General features: G+C 39.7%; 1 protein-coding gene across 3 annotated transcripts in view; it reads left to right on the forward strand.

Annotated features, from left to right (window-relative positions):
• Window positions 1-14615, forward strand: part of MYO18B (myosin XVIIIB) — an 861659-nt gene that overhangs the window by 528255 nt on the left and 318789 nt on the right. For all 3 annotated transcript variants that reach the window (XM_077461361.1, XM_077461362.1, XM_077461363.1), the window contains 2 exons: window positions 2345-2455; window positions 3628-3732. In XM_077461361.1, the coding sequence (XP_077317487.1) occupies window positions 2345-2455; window positions 3628-3732 (216 nt within the window). The remainder of the gene's footprint in view (window positions 1-2344; window positions 2456-3627; window positions 3733-14615) is intronic.

Consider the following 14615-nt stretch of genomic DNA (forward strand, 5'->3'; position numbering starts at 1 on the left):
CAATTATTGGCAGCTGATGGGCACATCTGATGGGGCTGCACTGATAATCAATATGCTGATTATCAGCTCAGACCCGCCTTCTGACAGGGAGAACCGCTGATCGGGACTCCATACCACAAGCGGAGTTGCGGTGTGTCAGACTGACACACAGCACCACTGATCACCGCGCAGTGTGCCCCAGCGGGCGTGTTCCAACTTGTTGTCCTGATCATGTTATATGGTGTCCAATCAGGATAGCTAAACCACTTTGCCACCATCATATTGCTATATGGCAGGCGGCAAGTGGTTAAAGTAATTGCCCTCTGATTCCTCCTGTATTGGATAGTATTGTAACTGCCCCTATGTTGTAAAGCCCTGCACAAACAGTTGGCGCTATATAAATCCTGAATAATAATAAGAATACGATATGTCCATCCAAGACAACTTCCACAGAGTCCACTGAGGAGCAATGCTGTGGCACCCTGTTAAAGGAAATGTAAAATTTACAGTCCTACTTTCAGGATCAACAGGTAATAAAACTAAGTTATGGGGTGAAGGGTGAGTCAAACAAACAAAAACTGGTATGTTAATGCTAGTGGCACACTGCATCATAAACTGTATGCCAATTTTTATTTTGCCTTTAGGTCCACTTTAAAGAGGAGCTCCAGGCTCCCCCCGAAAAAAATAATAGTCAGCAGCTACAAATACTGTAGCTGCTGACTTTTAATATTAGGGCACCTACCTGTCCAGGCATCCAGCAGTGTCCTCAGCCAAGCCGATTCTTCAGAGGGCTATTGGGTGCTGGAGCCACCATCTTGACAAAGGAAAACTAGCAGTGAAGCCTTGCAGCTTTACAACTGGTTTCCTACTGCACTGTACTTAGTGAATGGGTTGCAGGTCAGCTTGCCACAACGAACTGAGCTAGAAGTGGGAACGGGTGCCTGTCAAAAACAGGTACCCTCTTAATCCTCCCCCCAAAAGGTGCCAAATGTGGCAGTGAAGGGGGGGGGGGGCAGAAGTGGAGCATCCCCGTTTGGGTGGAACTCCGCTTTAAGGCTACTCATGGACTTGAGGCGATTGTTGGTTGATAAATATCACTTCAGAAAACAATTGTGTGCCTAAGAGCACTCTGTGTTAAGGGAAGTTTTGTAGTTTCCCAGAAATAAGACCTCTGCTGCCACAAGTCTTATCCAATCATGAACATGTATACTGGGCCAAAATGATTGTGCACCTGTATACCATTAATGGGATTACCTTGTGTTATAGGAAGACTTTCTTGTGCTGATTAGAATTGATGGCTTTTTGAACGCTTTAGTCAAGTCTCTCCAAAACCTTTATGGTTATACTGACTTATTGGATCCCAAGCCCTTTTACATAGAAGCAATGGTTTCCATAACATGCACTGATAATTGTCAAATAGCCTGAAACAGCTGTATACAGTTTTTATTCAGAATATTAGGCTATATTAGGCCAATGGTGACATAAAGCAATTCATTTTGAGATATGTGATAGAATGTGAAAGTGAATACCTTCTGTTTTAGAAAGGCTTTACAGAGCTACTAAGAGCTAAAGTACCAAGTGGTGGTATCAAGTGCATGAGAAATAATATTGACTCAGAATATAGTTGTTATAATATCCATCAACTGGGTTGGAACAAGGAATACTTTGATGAGAGCCAACACTGGCAGTGGACCTGTGATGCAAGCCCTTTTTTATACAATCAGTGGCCAGTCTATTGCTACAATTTGATCACCAAGATTAAAATCAATCTTCAGATACTATATAAAGCCCACCAGTATGATTCTCAACACACAGACACACGCACATCATGTTATTACATATCAATATGCAAACCTCAAAATAAACCAAGTGGCTGTAATGTGCTTACCGTTATCCCTTCCACTGTTGCTCTTGTGTCAGGCAAGGGACATGCTTCAACAGTGCTTATACACACACACACACACACAAAGTGGAGAAATGTTTTGAAAAAATAAAATAGGTTAAGTTGGGCTTGAAATGTACCTATCCAGCCCTAGAGTGCTTCAGGTTCCTTACGACTGTACTTGCATCTAACCAGTATGGCTGCATAGCAGAAGAGGAGCCAATGGGCTCAGCTGCTAATTACACTGCTTAATGTGCTTCATGCTGTATAGAAAAATACTGAATGTGAAAAAGAAATATGGGGATGACGAGAACTAGGCACAGGGTTGCCAGCCTGGCTCAACCTCACATGAGAACCCAAGGGACAAGTTCCCACACTCTCAAGACACGAATAACTTAAAGACGTGCATTGTGGATCATTTGTCTGGTTAATCTTTGTTGATACACTGTAACTAAAAGACATTTCTTTCTTCTTCCACAACAGATGCGTGTCCGTTTTGAAATGGAAATTGAGCGTATGAAACAGATGCATCAAAAAGAATTGGAGGACAAGGAGGAAGAACTGGAGGATATTCGCCAGTCGTGTCAAAGAAGGGTATGTTAATGATCGGTGACTGATGAAATCATGAAACTGTGCTAGAAGGGCATATGTGTGTTTTGGGTACAGGAATGTAATTCATTATGAATTAAAAAATGAACATATCCTACTTTCAAAGTTATTTATTTTTACCACAGGGAATTGTCATCGTTCAGTTTTTTTTCTTTTTATATAATGTTGTTGTTATTTCCCTTTACACATAATTATTTTAATTTAATACATTTTTATTTTAGAGTAAATATTGTCATTGGGGATTACATTTCTGAAATGCCCAACAAATTGTAAAGGGAAAACCATACCAGATGTTTCTTGGCAAGTGCTGATGTTGCCAAAGGCATTTAAAACTGGTCATTAATTAATAACAAACAAATGCTTCAATTTTAGCAGTTCAAATACAGCATTTTTTTTATATCACTAATGTAAAATCATATTTGTTTACAAATAAAAGTATAGCTGTTGTTTATACATGCCATATATTTTGCACTACAAATGGTAATTTTAATTGAATATGTTTGCATATTATCTAATGGAATAAATGAAAAAAGTAACGTTGTATAAATGCAAGCTTTTTATAAAATATATTTACATACATTTGGGCTGATAACTAAAACCATTTAATGCAAAAAAATTTTAAAATTCAGGGAACCATGAATTGTAATCTTAGAATTTATCTGCACTGCCACCTGCTGATTAACCTGGAGTTGCAGCCAAAACATTCAGACTTACTGGTTGGTTTTCAATAAGAGAATTAGTCCTGGATGAATGGGTTAGCTAAGCAATGTGAACAACAAAAGTAGATTTGCGAGTCTTGTTATTTAAAAAAAAATAAAAAATGATAGAATACAGCAACATGTCATTGGGACAACCGGCAATATGGCTATAAACAGGCTCTACCAAAAACAGGCTGATTCAAGCAGATACGACCAGGCAGAGCCAGACAAAGGTAAATGTCTCCAGGTTATGTGTACCCCTGGAAGAAAAAAAATGTAGGTTGATGAAGATCAAAGTTTTTTAAACCTATTTGTAAGTATATAAAATAAAATATAGGAAATCAAAGTAGCTCCAGACGTGCTCAGTCACATTTATTACATAAAATTAGAAAGTAAAAATAGTCAGATTACATGAAGATTAATATTTTTTAACCCTTTTTGTCTTCTTCTGGTTTCTAGCTTCGACAGTTTGAGATGCAGTTAGAGCAGGAGTATGAGGAAAAACAGATGGTACTTCATGAAAAACAAGACTTGGAAGGGCTTATTGGAACCCTCTGTGAACAGGTAGGGAATGGGAATGATTCTGGCAGCTCACCATTATTTAATTTAAATTTAATAACAGGTTCTCATATTATGTAGTTGTAGTATATCAACAAGTCTTATAGTGAAAAGTATAACACCACTAATTATGTTTTAGAGAAAAAAATACATGTATTTGTACAGTTGTTTCTTTCTGGAAAGGCAGGAATAACATTTCTTAGTTTTCCTCAAAATATGTGATGTGCAAGTACAGCTGGTAGCACCAAAGAACAGCAGACAGCAAGAGCATGGCTTGGAAGAACCAACGCTTTTATAGATGAGGCTAAATGCTGCTTATTTTTTGGCAATTGTTTACTAAATGACTACATAGCCAATAGCAATGTATATACTTTATAGTAGAACTAAAGGCAACATTTTTATTTTTTTTTATTTTTTTTGGATAAGGTAAAGAAAGTTTACACCCCATTTCAATGTTGTGTTCCATTGTAGAGATTTTCCTTCACTTTCTGTCTTATATCCAAAAAAGGAAGCGAGTGGAGATCCCTCCAAAGTGAGGGAAATCCTTGGTTGTCAACAGGGTAGCTTAAACTAGCATTACAATTGGAAGATTTCCCCTGTATTGCTGTTCTGAGGATAACCCAAAATTGTCATTTACTTTTTACTTTCCCTTTCACTAATAATGGTAAACAGGACCAATAGAGAGGTTGAATCTCCATAATGGGGGCACAGGCAGCAATAAAAACCTGAAAGGGTTCCTATTTGCTCTGCACTCTATCCAAAAAAAAAAGTTTAGTGACACTTTAACAGAAAATATATTGACCAATATAAAAAAAAGCTTATGAGCAAGTTTCTTTCATCTCATAAACACACTATGTTCACACTTCTATGTGTTTACATGCAGGGAAAATCATACATTTTTTTGTATGAAAAAGTATTACATGTAGAAGTTTTTATTCTTTAAAACTTTTGAGTTGTTACCACAACAGGAATACAGGTAAAATCATCCAATGGCAATGCTTGTTATGATGACAACTGTCAGAGTATTTCCCTCAATTTGGAGAGATTTCAAATCACTTCCTGTCTACAGTACAGGAAATTAAGGAAAATCCCCATAATGGGATACATATGGCAAAGAACACCTGACTGGTTATGTAAATGGAGCTGCAACCGAAACCTTTTTTTTTTTTTTCAAATACTACTTTGACTTTTGCTATAAGCAAACAGGCTTCTGAATTAATCAGTAAACTTATTTCACCTATGATGAGATCTGTGAACCGCCAATAATAATGATATTTTAAAACAGGTTTATCAGGCACTGCAGTGGTCTGCAAACTGCTAGTGGTCCCCTAATTGCTGCACGTCTCTGGTCCTAAATTATAAACCTGTCTTTGCACATTTTGTATTCCTAAAATGTTTTTATTTGAACTTTATATTCTGTCTCTAATAAAACACTAAAAAGTTAGTTTGCCATTCAGATATCTTTTCTATCAAGCTGTCCTTACTGCTTTAAAAGTGTTGCCAAGTGACCCTTGACATAACAAATGCTGAGACTCACTAGTTTAAAGCATTGGTCATAATTCATAATCAGAGAATACAAAAGCATATCACATATCCTTAAGTGTCTAATGTAAGTAGCTCAATACAGAGGGTAATTAAAGTGGACCTCTCATTAAAATTCAGACTTCACATGAATCAATAGGTAACATGTCAGCATTAATGAATCACATTACTATTTTAAGTAAGAAGTACCTATTTCTTGCTATAAATAAGATAATGCTGCTTCCCAACTCCCAGCCTAGATCACATGGTCGCTAGTATGAGCAAGCCATTAGACATGAGATCCATAGTGGTGTACATTTAGGTGTCTGGGTCTGTATTATGCCCTATACACACAATAGGATTTTCCAACAACAAAACCGTGGATTTTTTTCCGAAGGATGTTGGCTCAAACTCGTCTTGCATACACACGTTCACACTAATGTTGTCGGAAATTCCAAATGTCAAAAATGTGGTGAGGTAGCCAGTGTGGCTCGTCTGCTGGATTCTGAGCATGCGTGGACTTTTGTGCTTCGGAATTGTGTACACACGTTTGGAATTTCCGACAACAAGTTTTATTGTCGGAAAATTTGAGAACCTGCTGTTAAACATTTGTTGGCGGAAATTCCACCAAAAAATTTTCTATGGAGCATTTACACAATCGGACTTTCTGAAAACAAACTCACAGCCAACATTTATTGTCAGAAAATCCTATCGCGTGTACAGGGCATTAGGGATGAGCTCAGGTGTGTTTTGATCCTGGTTTAAACCCCCATGAGCAACCCTGCTAAAAAGCTTCTCGGAGAAAAGTCCGCTCATTTTGAGCGCGTCTCCAGGTAGGCGGGGCCCACGAGGGAGGTGTCGCTGGCCCCGCCATCTGGTATGGACTTAAAGGGGAACCCCAACGCCGAAAAAAATCGGGGTGGGGGTCCCCCCATGTCCACATCAGACCCTTGTCCGAGCACGCTACCCGGCCGGCCAGGAAAGGGGGGGAAGAGCGAGCGGCTCCCCTCCTGAGCAGTACCAGGCTGCGTGCCCTCAACATGGGGGATACCTTGGGGAAGGGGGGCCTCGGGGCCCCCCCACCCCAAAGCACCTTGTCCCCATGTTGATGACGACAAGGGCCTCTTCCCGACAACCCTGGCCGTTGGTTTCGGGGTCTGCGGGCGGGGGGCTTATCGGAATCCGGGAGCCCCCTTTAATAAGCGGGTCCTTGGATACCGGCCCCCCACCCTATGTGAATGAGTATGGCGATTTATATAGGAACATCACCGGATGATGTCCCCGCCTATTATGATGTCACCGTCCCAGCATCCTCTGGGACTGTGACATCATACTGGGCTGGGACATCATCCGGTGATGTCCATATATAAGTCGCCACATGCCTTGTCCCCATCATTGTGAGCAGAGAGAGTGACGAGGCAACATCTGAAGAGAAGAAGAGAAGAACAGAAGGCGGCGACAGAAGACCGGCAAGAAGAACCGAAGAGGGAGACAATACCCCCGAAGTCGGAAGAAGAGGGCGGCGGCGAAGAAGAAACCCGGGCTCCTCCGCTAGCAAAAGAGCTAGCAGAAGATAGCGGAGGAGTCCGGCGAGAAGACCCCCGAAGACGGAAGACCCCCGGAGCTGTGCAATAAACAAGGTGCTTTGCGGCGCTCGCTCTTCCCACCCCTTTTCTGGCCGGCCGGGTAGCGTGCTCAGACAAGGGTCTGATGTGGACCTGGGGGGAACCCCACGCAGATTTTTTCGACATTGGGGTTCCCCTTTAAGTCCATACCAGGTGGCAAGGCCATCAACGCCTCCTTCGCAGGCCCCGCCTACCTGGAGACGCGCTCAAAATGAGCGGACTTTCCTCCGCGTGTGTGGGTGAGTCCGTTCATTTCAAAAGTACGGCAGATAGTCCGGCGGACTTAGTACGCCGTATTAGTCCGCTGAAAAAGTGCTGTGTGTGGGCAAGCAGCCCGTTCGGAAAGTCCGGCAGACAGTCCGGCGGGAAGTCCGCCGGATAGTCCGCTACGTGTGTACGCAGCATTACAGATGCTGGAACTGGCCCAGGAGTTTACACTGCACTGCACACACACACACACACACACACACCACAAGCAGTGTACACATTACAAAAGTACGTAAAAAAGAGCATCTTCCATGGGATTTTGTTGCAATTTGGGAGATTGGTGACAACACAATTATTCGCTTATGTATAATGTTTGTTTTGATCATTCCCTGCTTGGAGAAAAGTTGGTGACATTGTGCATTGAGAGACCAGAGCATTCATGTACATGACTAATTTTTAATCATATATGTACAAATAAATATCTCTTCTTTTAATTAAAAAATTGGTTGCAAGAATATTGTCTGCCTGCAACAAAGTCCCATGCGAGATGCTCTTTTTGCATATTGTATTGAAGGACAGAGCAGCCTCTAACCTATGATATAATCACCTCAGTATGTTTTTTTTCAGCATACTAGACATAGAATACTAGGATTTTTCCTAAAATGTAGGTTCTACTTCAAATGTATTTTTAAAAGCAACAAATGTTAGTAGGCCTCAAACTTGGAGTGTGGGTAGCATACTTCGGAGCCAAACAATACTTACTGATGGTTGAAAAGAACAGAGAGATGGCCTTATCGACCTGCTGCTGCTCCTTTACCGTCTAATTATATACCGAGGGAAGAGAGGTGACCTAACTATGTAACTTAACTGCAGCAGAGAAAAATATGTTCATCAGATTGGCTTTTCTCTCTGGAAGAGATATGCAAGTCTCAAGGCTAGGTGGACAGAAAGTCAGATCCTTTGTTGGGTAATAAAGCTCCCATATATGTATATCAATAATATACAGTAGTTAGCTTTTTGCTTCGAGTTTAGCATTATATATACTGTAGTTCAATAATATACTATATGTATACTGTAGTTCAATACTGGCACTCGGTGCTGTTGTTTGCCTTTAGTGTTTTTTTCATTGCACATTACATGTTATCTATTTTAGATAAAGCAATATGAAGTGCAAAAACCCATGGCAACCAATTAGATTGGGTCTTTTTTTAATCTAACTGACACTGACAAAGAAGCATTTCAGTTGGGTGAATAAAAATGAGGTTACAATTTTTATTATGGGCAATTGTTAGGATATTAGCCTTATGAAATTATCTCATGAGGTATACCTAAATAGAAAAAAGAAATACATCTGAGAATCACCCAAAAATTTCATAAATGGGCAATTTTTGCACAATAAAGCAGACTTTGGAGTAAAATGCAATCTGCTTATCACATTGGCTCTTCTGCATATATAATTGTGGATACATTGGTGTCATATGATTTAGAAAAAAGGCCAATAGTATACAGCATGCCTTTTAGAAGCTTGCAAGTTATCGTTTGCAAATCAGTTTTTTTCTAAAGTGCCTGCTTGTCTGTAGATCAATATAAAGCATAACAACAATCAATCAGTTTTCTTCAATTTGACAATGGTGGCTGTAAATCAATAGTAAATATAACAAACTCTCCATCAGCCAAAGCTGAATGTATACTTTCCTCTACCTCTTTAAATACAAGATTCTATTTTAGCACTGTTTTCCCTCTGTCTCTGACTGCTTCTTAATGGATGTAGGCGGATTTTGCACTTGTGTAGAGAACTGCTGCTTAATATGCCTGTAACATAGGCAGCGAACTTAAAAACATCACAGATTAAAGACATGGCCATGATCTCACTCATGTATGAAGCAGCTTTCATGACACAGTGTGCAATTCATACATTTTCCTCAATTAAATCACGAAGGATAAAAAGGCCAGAAAATGCTGTAGACTAATTAGTATCACATCAAAGCATGATATAACTGCCTAAGAACCACTGACAATTAGCTAGAGAGAGTTCTGTGTTTTTTTATGCAAGGCAATCCTCCTAGATGCATTGCTTTACTTCTAATAATGTATTTATGCACAGAGAGACATACATTTTATTAACTGTACGTGATATCGTGAAAATATTATTGATATTCACAGTGCAGACAACAAATTGGACAGAACACTTAAAATTATGTTTATTAGACACTAATAAATGCAAAGCTTAAAATGCATCAATAAAGAGTTGTGGCGATCCAGAGATACAGGTACAGAATAACTACTTAGGCAATTATAAATAAATTAGGAGATGTCAGTAGTTACAGCTCATGACAGCTAAACCATTTGCATGTGTCATTTTGCAGTTTAGATATTAAAGCAGGTATCTGCTTAATTACAGCACCATTGTTTTGTAAACTGGTACATAGGGGCTCATTTGTTAACACTGTTGCAAAAGTGAAATTGTTTTTATAGCAACCAGATAGGATTTATCTTTTGGGGGTCTGATGCAGAGTATTGCATTTAGGAACTAAATGATTAAGGGATTGGTAGAACACTCTATCTTAGTAAACGCTGCGAGGGGAGGGCAGACACCTGTGCTTTGAGGGAACTCCTGATGAACTTGGCCATAAGTGGAGTCAGAGGAAAAACATTGACCATGCAAAAAAAAGTAAGCACTTCCATGGCTGTTGCCTGGGTATTTAAGAACCTTGGAACTTGCATCTTGCTGTTTTGATGAGGTACAGAAGAGGTCTATCTTAGGTCAACCCCTCTGGTGTATGAGTCAGGCAAACACCTTCAACCTCAAAGCTCACTCATTGTCATCCACAGCTGTTGTGGACAAGTAGTCCACTTGCTGATTCTCTGGCTCTGGGAGGTAGGTTGCCATGATATGATAGATCTAACTGTGTCCAGTTCATGATGGATTTTTTGATTTCAACTCTGCGCTAGCAACAAGACATTGTCCAAGTAATTACATATTCTTACACCTTTCTCTCTGATTAACTAGTCAGCTTCTAATGGGAGCTTTCAAAATGTACGCAGGGAAGTAGAGAGGCCAAAGAGTAAAGCATACAAACTGATAATATATGACTTCCACTGGGAGACCAAGGTACTACTGGTATGTCTCATGAATGATAGTATGCAAGTATACATCTTTTACAAAGATGGATAGCATCCAATCTCCCAGGATTATTGCTTGCAATATAGTTTTGCTAGGTTCCATCTTGAAGTGTTGAATAACTATATGTTTGTTGAGGACCCTGAGGTTGATTTCTAAAAATAACACCCACGCTTATGCAGTTGAATTTGAAAACCTCAAAGAGGAAAACGTAGTCCTTTAATCTCAATTAGAAGATTACAAAAATAGGGCCCGGTGTTCCAATATCCATATACCCGGAATACCTGAATCTGTCACTGATTTGCAAGCCACTAGGCTATACCTATTTCAAGAGCTACAGCCTTCCATTCCAGTCAAACGAATGGAGATGGACAGGGTTCATAGAGCCCTCACACCTCGCAAAGCTGATGGTCCACCACGCAATATTATCACCAAATTTCACTATTTCTGTACCAAAGAACAACTTCTAGCTGCAGCTAGAGCAAAAGATTCACTGATTTTCCAGGGACATAACTATCAACTTTTTTCTGATCTATCTCAACTCACCCATCTCTAAGTTTCAGGCTTTTAAGCGACATCAAATCACCTATCAATGGCACTTTCCATTTTAAATTTGCTTCACTTACCAAGGATTTAAATATGTCTGCTGTTCTGCTGAACTCCAATCTTCCTTACAAAACAACTATGCTATAGAATGGACTCTAAACCAAAACAACGCACAAAATAAAATGGTTACTGAAGGAAATAAACTTTCAACTAACTTCCAACTAAATAGATGTTTGATAAACTTTTTTTTTTGTCTTAACAGTTTAGAACTCACTCGATGCAAACATTTTCTACTGCTTAACTTCTTACTTTTCTGCTGGTCTTTTTTTTTTTACTGACAGCAGCGAGTTGTTCGCTATATTTCTTTACATTGCCTCGAGATTTTATTAATTTTTTGAATGTTTTCTGTGATGTTTTTTGTTACTTGTATACACCTTACTCCATCCCTTCCATCTCTCTTTATATGCTCTCTCATGACACATTGATGGGTATAGAACGTTTTGGGACAATGGGATAATGGTATAATTTCTTATTTATGTACTACTTTTTATTGTTGGCAGTGTTCCCTTTGGTGGTGTTTTTGAGCCTCCAGTTTGCTAGCCTTGGATCCCCATTATTATGTGGGCTTCTGATGGTAACTCTTTGGCCTTTGGTGGACCGCTTGCCGCTCCCCCAGTACGCCATTCTCTTGGGCTATTAGCTCAATAACACAATAAGCAATAAGTAATATTTGCTCAACTAGAGCCAATTCCTTTCCTTTTCTTACAGCCTTTCCTTTTTCCCACTCCCTATACTGAATTGTATGCGATCCTACTGTCAGAACTTATTGTTTTTATTATGCAACTCCTTATATTACCAATATGACTCCCTTAAACATTTTGACCCTAAATGTCCAAGGTCTTAATATACCACAAAAATGCACTAAAGCATTTCAATCAATTGCCACAGCTAAAATCCATATTCTTTGCCTACAGGAGACCCATTTTACTGAACAATCTCCTTTTTTCAGCTCCTCTTATCCACAAGTATATACAGCCTCGGCAGCTACTAAACAGTGAGGTTTTCTTATAGTTATTCACCGTAGAACCCCATTTGTACTTTCATCTGATATTAAAGATCCTGAAGGCCGCTGCCACATTCTTATTGAGCGTATTTGTGATGTTGCTGTAACCATTGTATCATATTAAGCTCCTAATAAACATCCATTATCATTTCTTTCCCATCTTTTTCATGTAATTGATTCACACAAGTTAGGTACAGTGATATTATGCAGAGATTCAAAACAAGTTCTTTTTTCCCTTCCTGGATAAATCTCCCCCTTCTCCCTCCTCCTGTTCCCCTAAGCTTTCATTTCATCAACTTATCTCTAAACATTACATTTTAGACTCTTGGCGTGAGCTCAATTAAGCTCATAAACGCCTTACGTTATTACATCCACACAAATTGTTTTCTGGGATTGATCATATAAAGTGTTGGCATGGCCCCAGAAATCCTATCATAAATTATTACGCCCTTTAGTTGGTCTGATCATAGTGCAGTTTGTACTACCATCTCCTCCCCTATCCCAAGATCTCAGGATTCGTCTTTGTGCATTAAGGATTCCTTTCTAACTCACCCGTCCTATTGTCTAGATATTAAACATGCTCTCATTGACTATCATATTAACAACATTTCTGCAGATATTTCCCCTCTCACTCTTTGGGAAGCCCATAAACCTGTAATTCGAGGTATGCTTATCCGGCAAGCATCATATCTCAAACGCGAGCCTAAGCTCCTTCACCAAAAACTAGAAAATGACTTCAATCTGTGTCACGATGCATTCCAAAATTTTCCCTCCCCTTCTACTATAGCTAGACTTGATAGAGTCCGCTTAGAATTCAACCTGTTTCTCACTGACTGCAAATAAATTAATACATACACCTTTATTACCTCAAAGCAAATAAACCAAATACTCTATTAGCTTGAACCTTGCGCTCACTGCAAAAAACTAGGACATGTGCGTGACTCAAACTAAACCGTGATTCATACACAAGCAACCATGTCAAAATTTTACACGCATTCCACTCAAATCTTGCTAAATTATATTCACCCAACCACAACTTTGACCATGCTGCTGCTGATTCCCTTTTTTCACAAATTACCCTTCCTACACTTTCACAAATCCACCGTGAACGACTCAAGTGTCCCATTTTTTGCAACAAAAGTCTTCTTGGCTATTAAGGTTTTAAAACTTAATAAATGTCCTGGCCCAGATGGATTTTCTGCTTCCTACTACAAGAAATATTCTGATATATTATCTCCTATCTTAACTGAGGCCTTCAATAGGTTGTTGAGGGGACACTCTTTTTGTTCAGAATCCTTAATGGCCATAATTTCCATGCTTCCCAAATCTAAATCTGATACAACCTCTTGGACAAATGACTGTCCTATTTCACTTCCTAATATTGACATTAAACTTTTAGCTAAAATACTTGTGACCTGTTTGAATCAAGTATCAGGCGAACTTGTTCATCTAGATCAAGATAGGTTTATCCCCACACACCATGCAAATGATAACATTTGTAGAGCTTCTTTACTCACCCATGTTGCTAAATCCAGACATCTACCTGCATGTTTTTTATCGCTTGATATAAGAAAAGCATTTGACACTGTCTCATGGCCATACTTACAATATATTCTTCAAAAATTGGGGTTTGGACCGCATTTTTTTAAGTGGATTTCATCCTTTTACGACAAGCCAAATGCATGTGTCAAATATGCTGGTTTAAATCAGACCCTTTCCCTATTGGAGTAGGCACCCATCAAGGATGTCCTCTCTTCTCCCTCCTATTTGCATTCCTTATTGAACCCTTGGCCCATTTAATTAGATCTGATCCAAACATAAAAGGTAATGAATTAGCTGGATGTAATCATAAAGTATGTATTTTTGCAGATTACATCTTACTCTTCATGTCATCTCTCCACATCACAGCACCTCCTCTCTGTCCTAAACCCTTTTGCACCTATTTTGGGATTAACAGTTAACTATCAAAAATCAACTGCATAGGCCTATTGAAGGAGCAGTGGCTCAGAGCGCGTAGCCTCCTTACAGCCTATCCACAGCCTTCCTCTCTGGATAAGCCCTCCCCGGAAACTGATCCCGGGAAGTGATCAAACGACCTGTGACATCTCACGCGCTCCACGTGCGTTCCACTCTGCTTTAGCTTCTTCCTGATGGCCACAGAAGGAATCCCTGGCTGGTAATCCACCCCCTGCAGCCCAGCATCCCTGCAGCATCACTGGAACAGGACCAGAGGGGCACACTGAAGACTACACACTAATACAGTTGAGGACTACACACTAATACAGATCAGCCTTTTTATCTTTTTATCTTGTAAGTGCTACTTTACCTGGTGTCATTAAAAGCGTTAATTTTAATGACACTCAGGTGGCGCTTCCTTCTCTACCCTTTTCTTGCCTACTACAGAGCCAGCTCTCTGAGGACAGCAGCTGCCATTTTATTATCCAAACCCTTGAACTGTCAGTTACATGCTTAACTCTTGAACTGCCAGCCTGCCTATTATGGATTGATGCTCTGAGCCATTTACATTCCCTGTATTATATGTATCTGTGTATTTGTGCTTGTAGTTACCAATACCTTTTCATATTCGGTGGGATTGCCCAATTGCCCAATATTCTGGAAGGCAGTTTTTTACTCCAAAATCTTTGATACACCTATACAGCTCAATCCTGCTGCACCCCTATTAAACCTGAATTCTGATGGGATCACACAGAATGAATTTTGCCTTCTTTGACAGCTCCTAACAGCTGAAAAACAAACCATTGCTAAGGCGTGAAAAACTAAATATTTAATTCCACCTGAAACTATA

The sequence above is a fragment of the Lithobates pipiens genome, unplaced genomic scaffold (genome assembly GCF_037356315.1).
Source record: "Lithobates pipiens isolate NorthernLeopardFrog02 unplaced genomic scaffold, aLitPip1_a1.2 Scaffold_3, whole genome shotgun sequence".
NCBI lineage: Eukaryota > Metazoa > Chordata > Amphibia > Anura > Ranidae > Lithobates > Lithobates pipiens.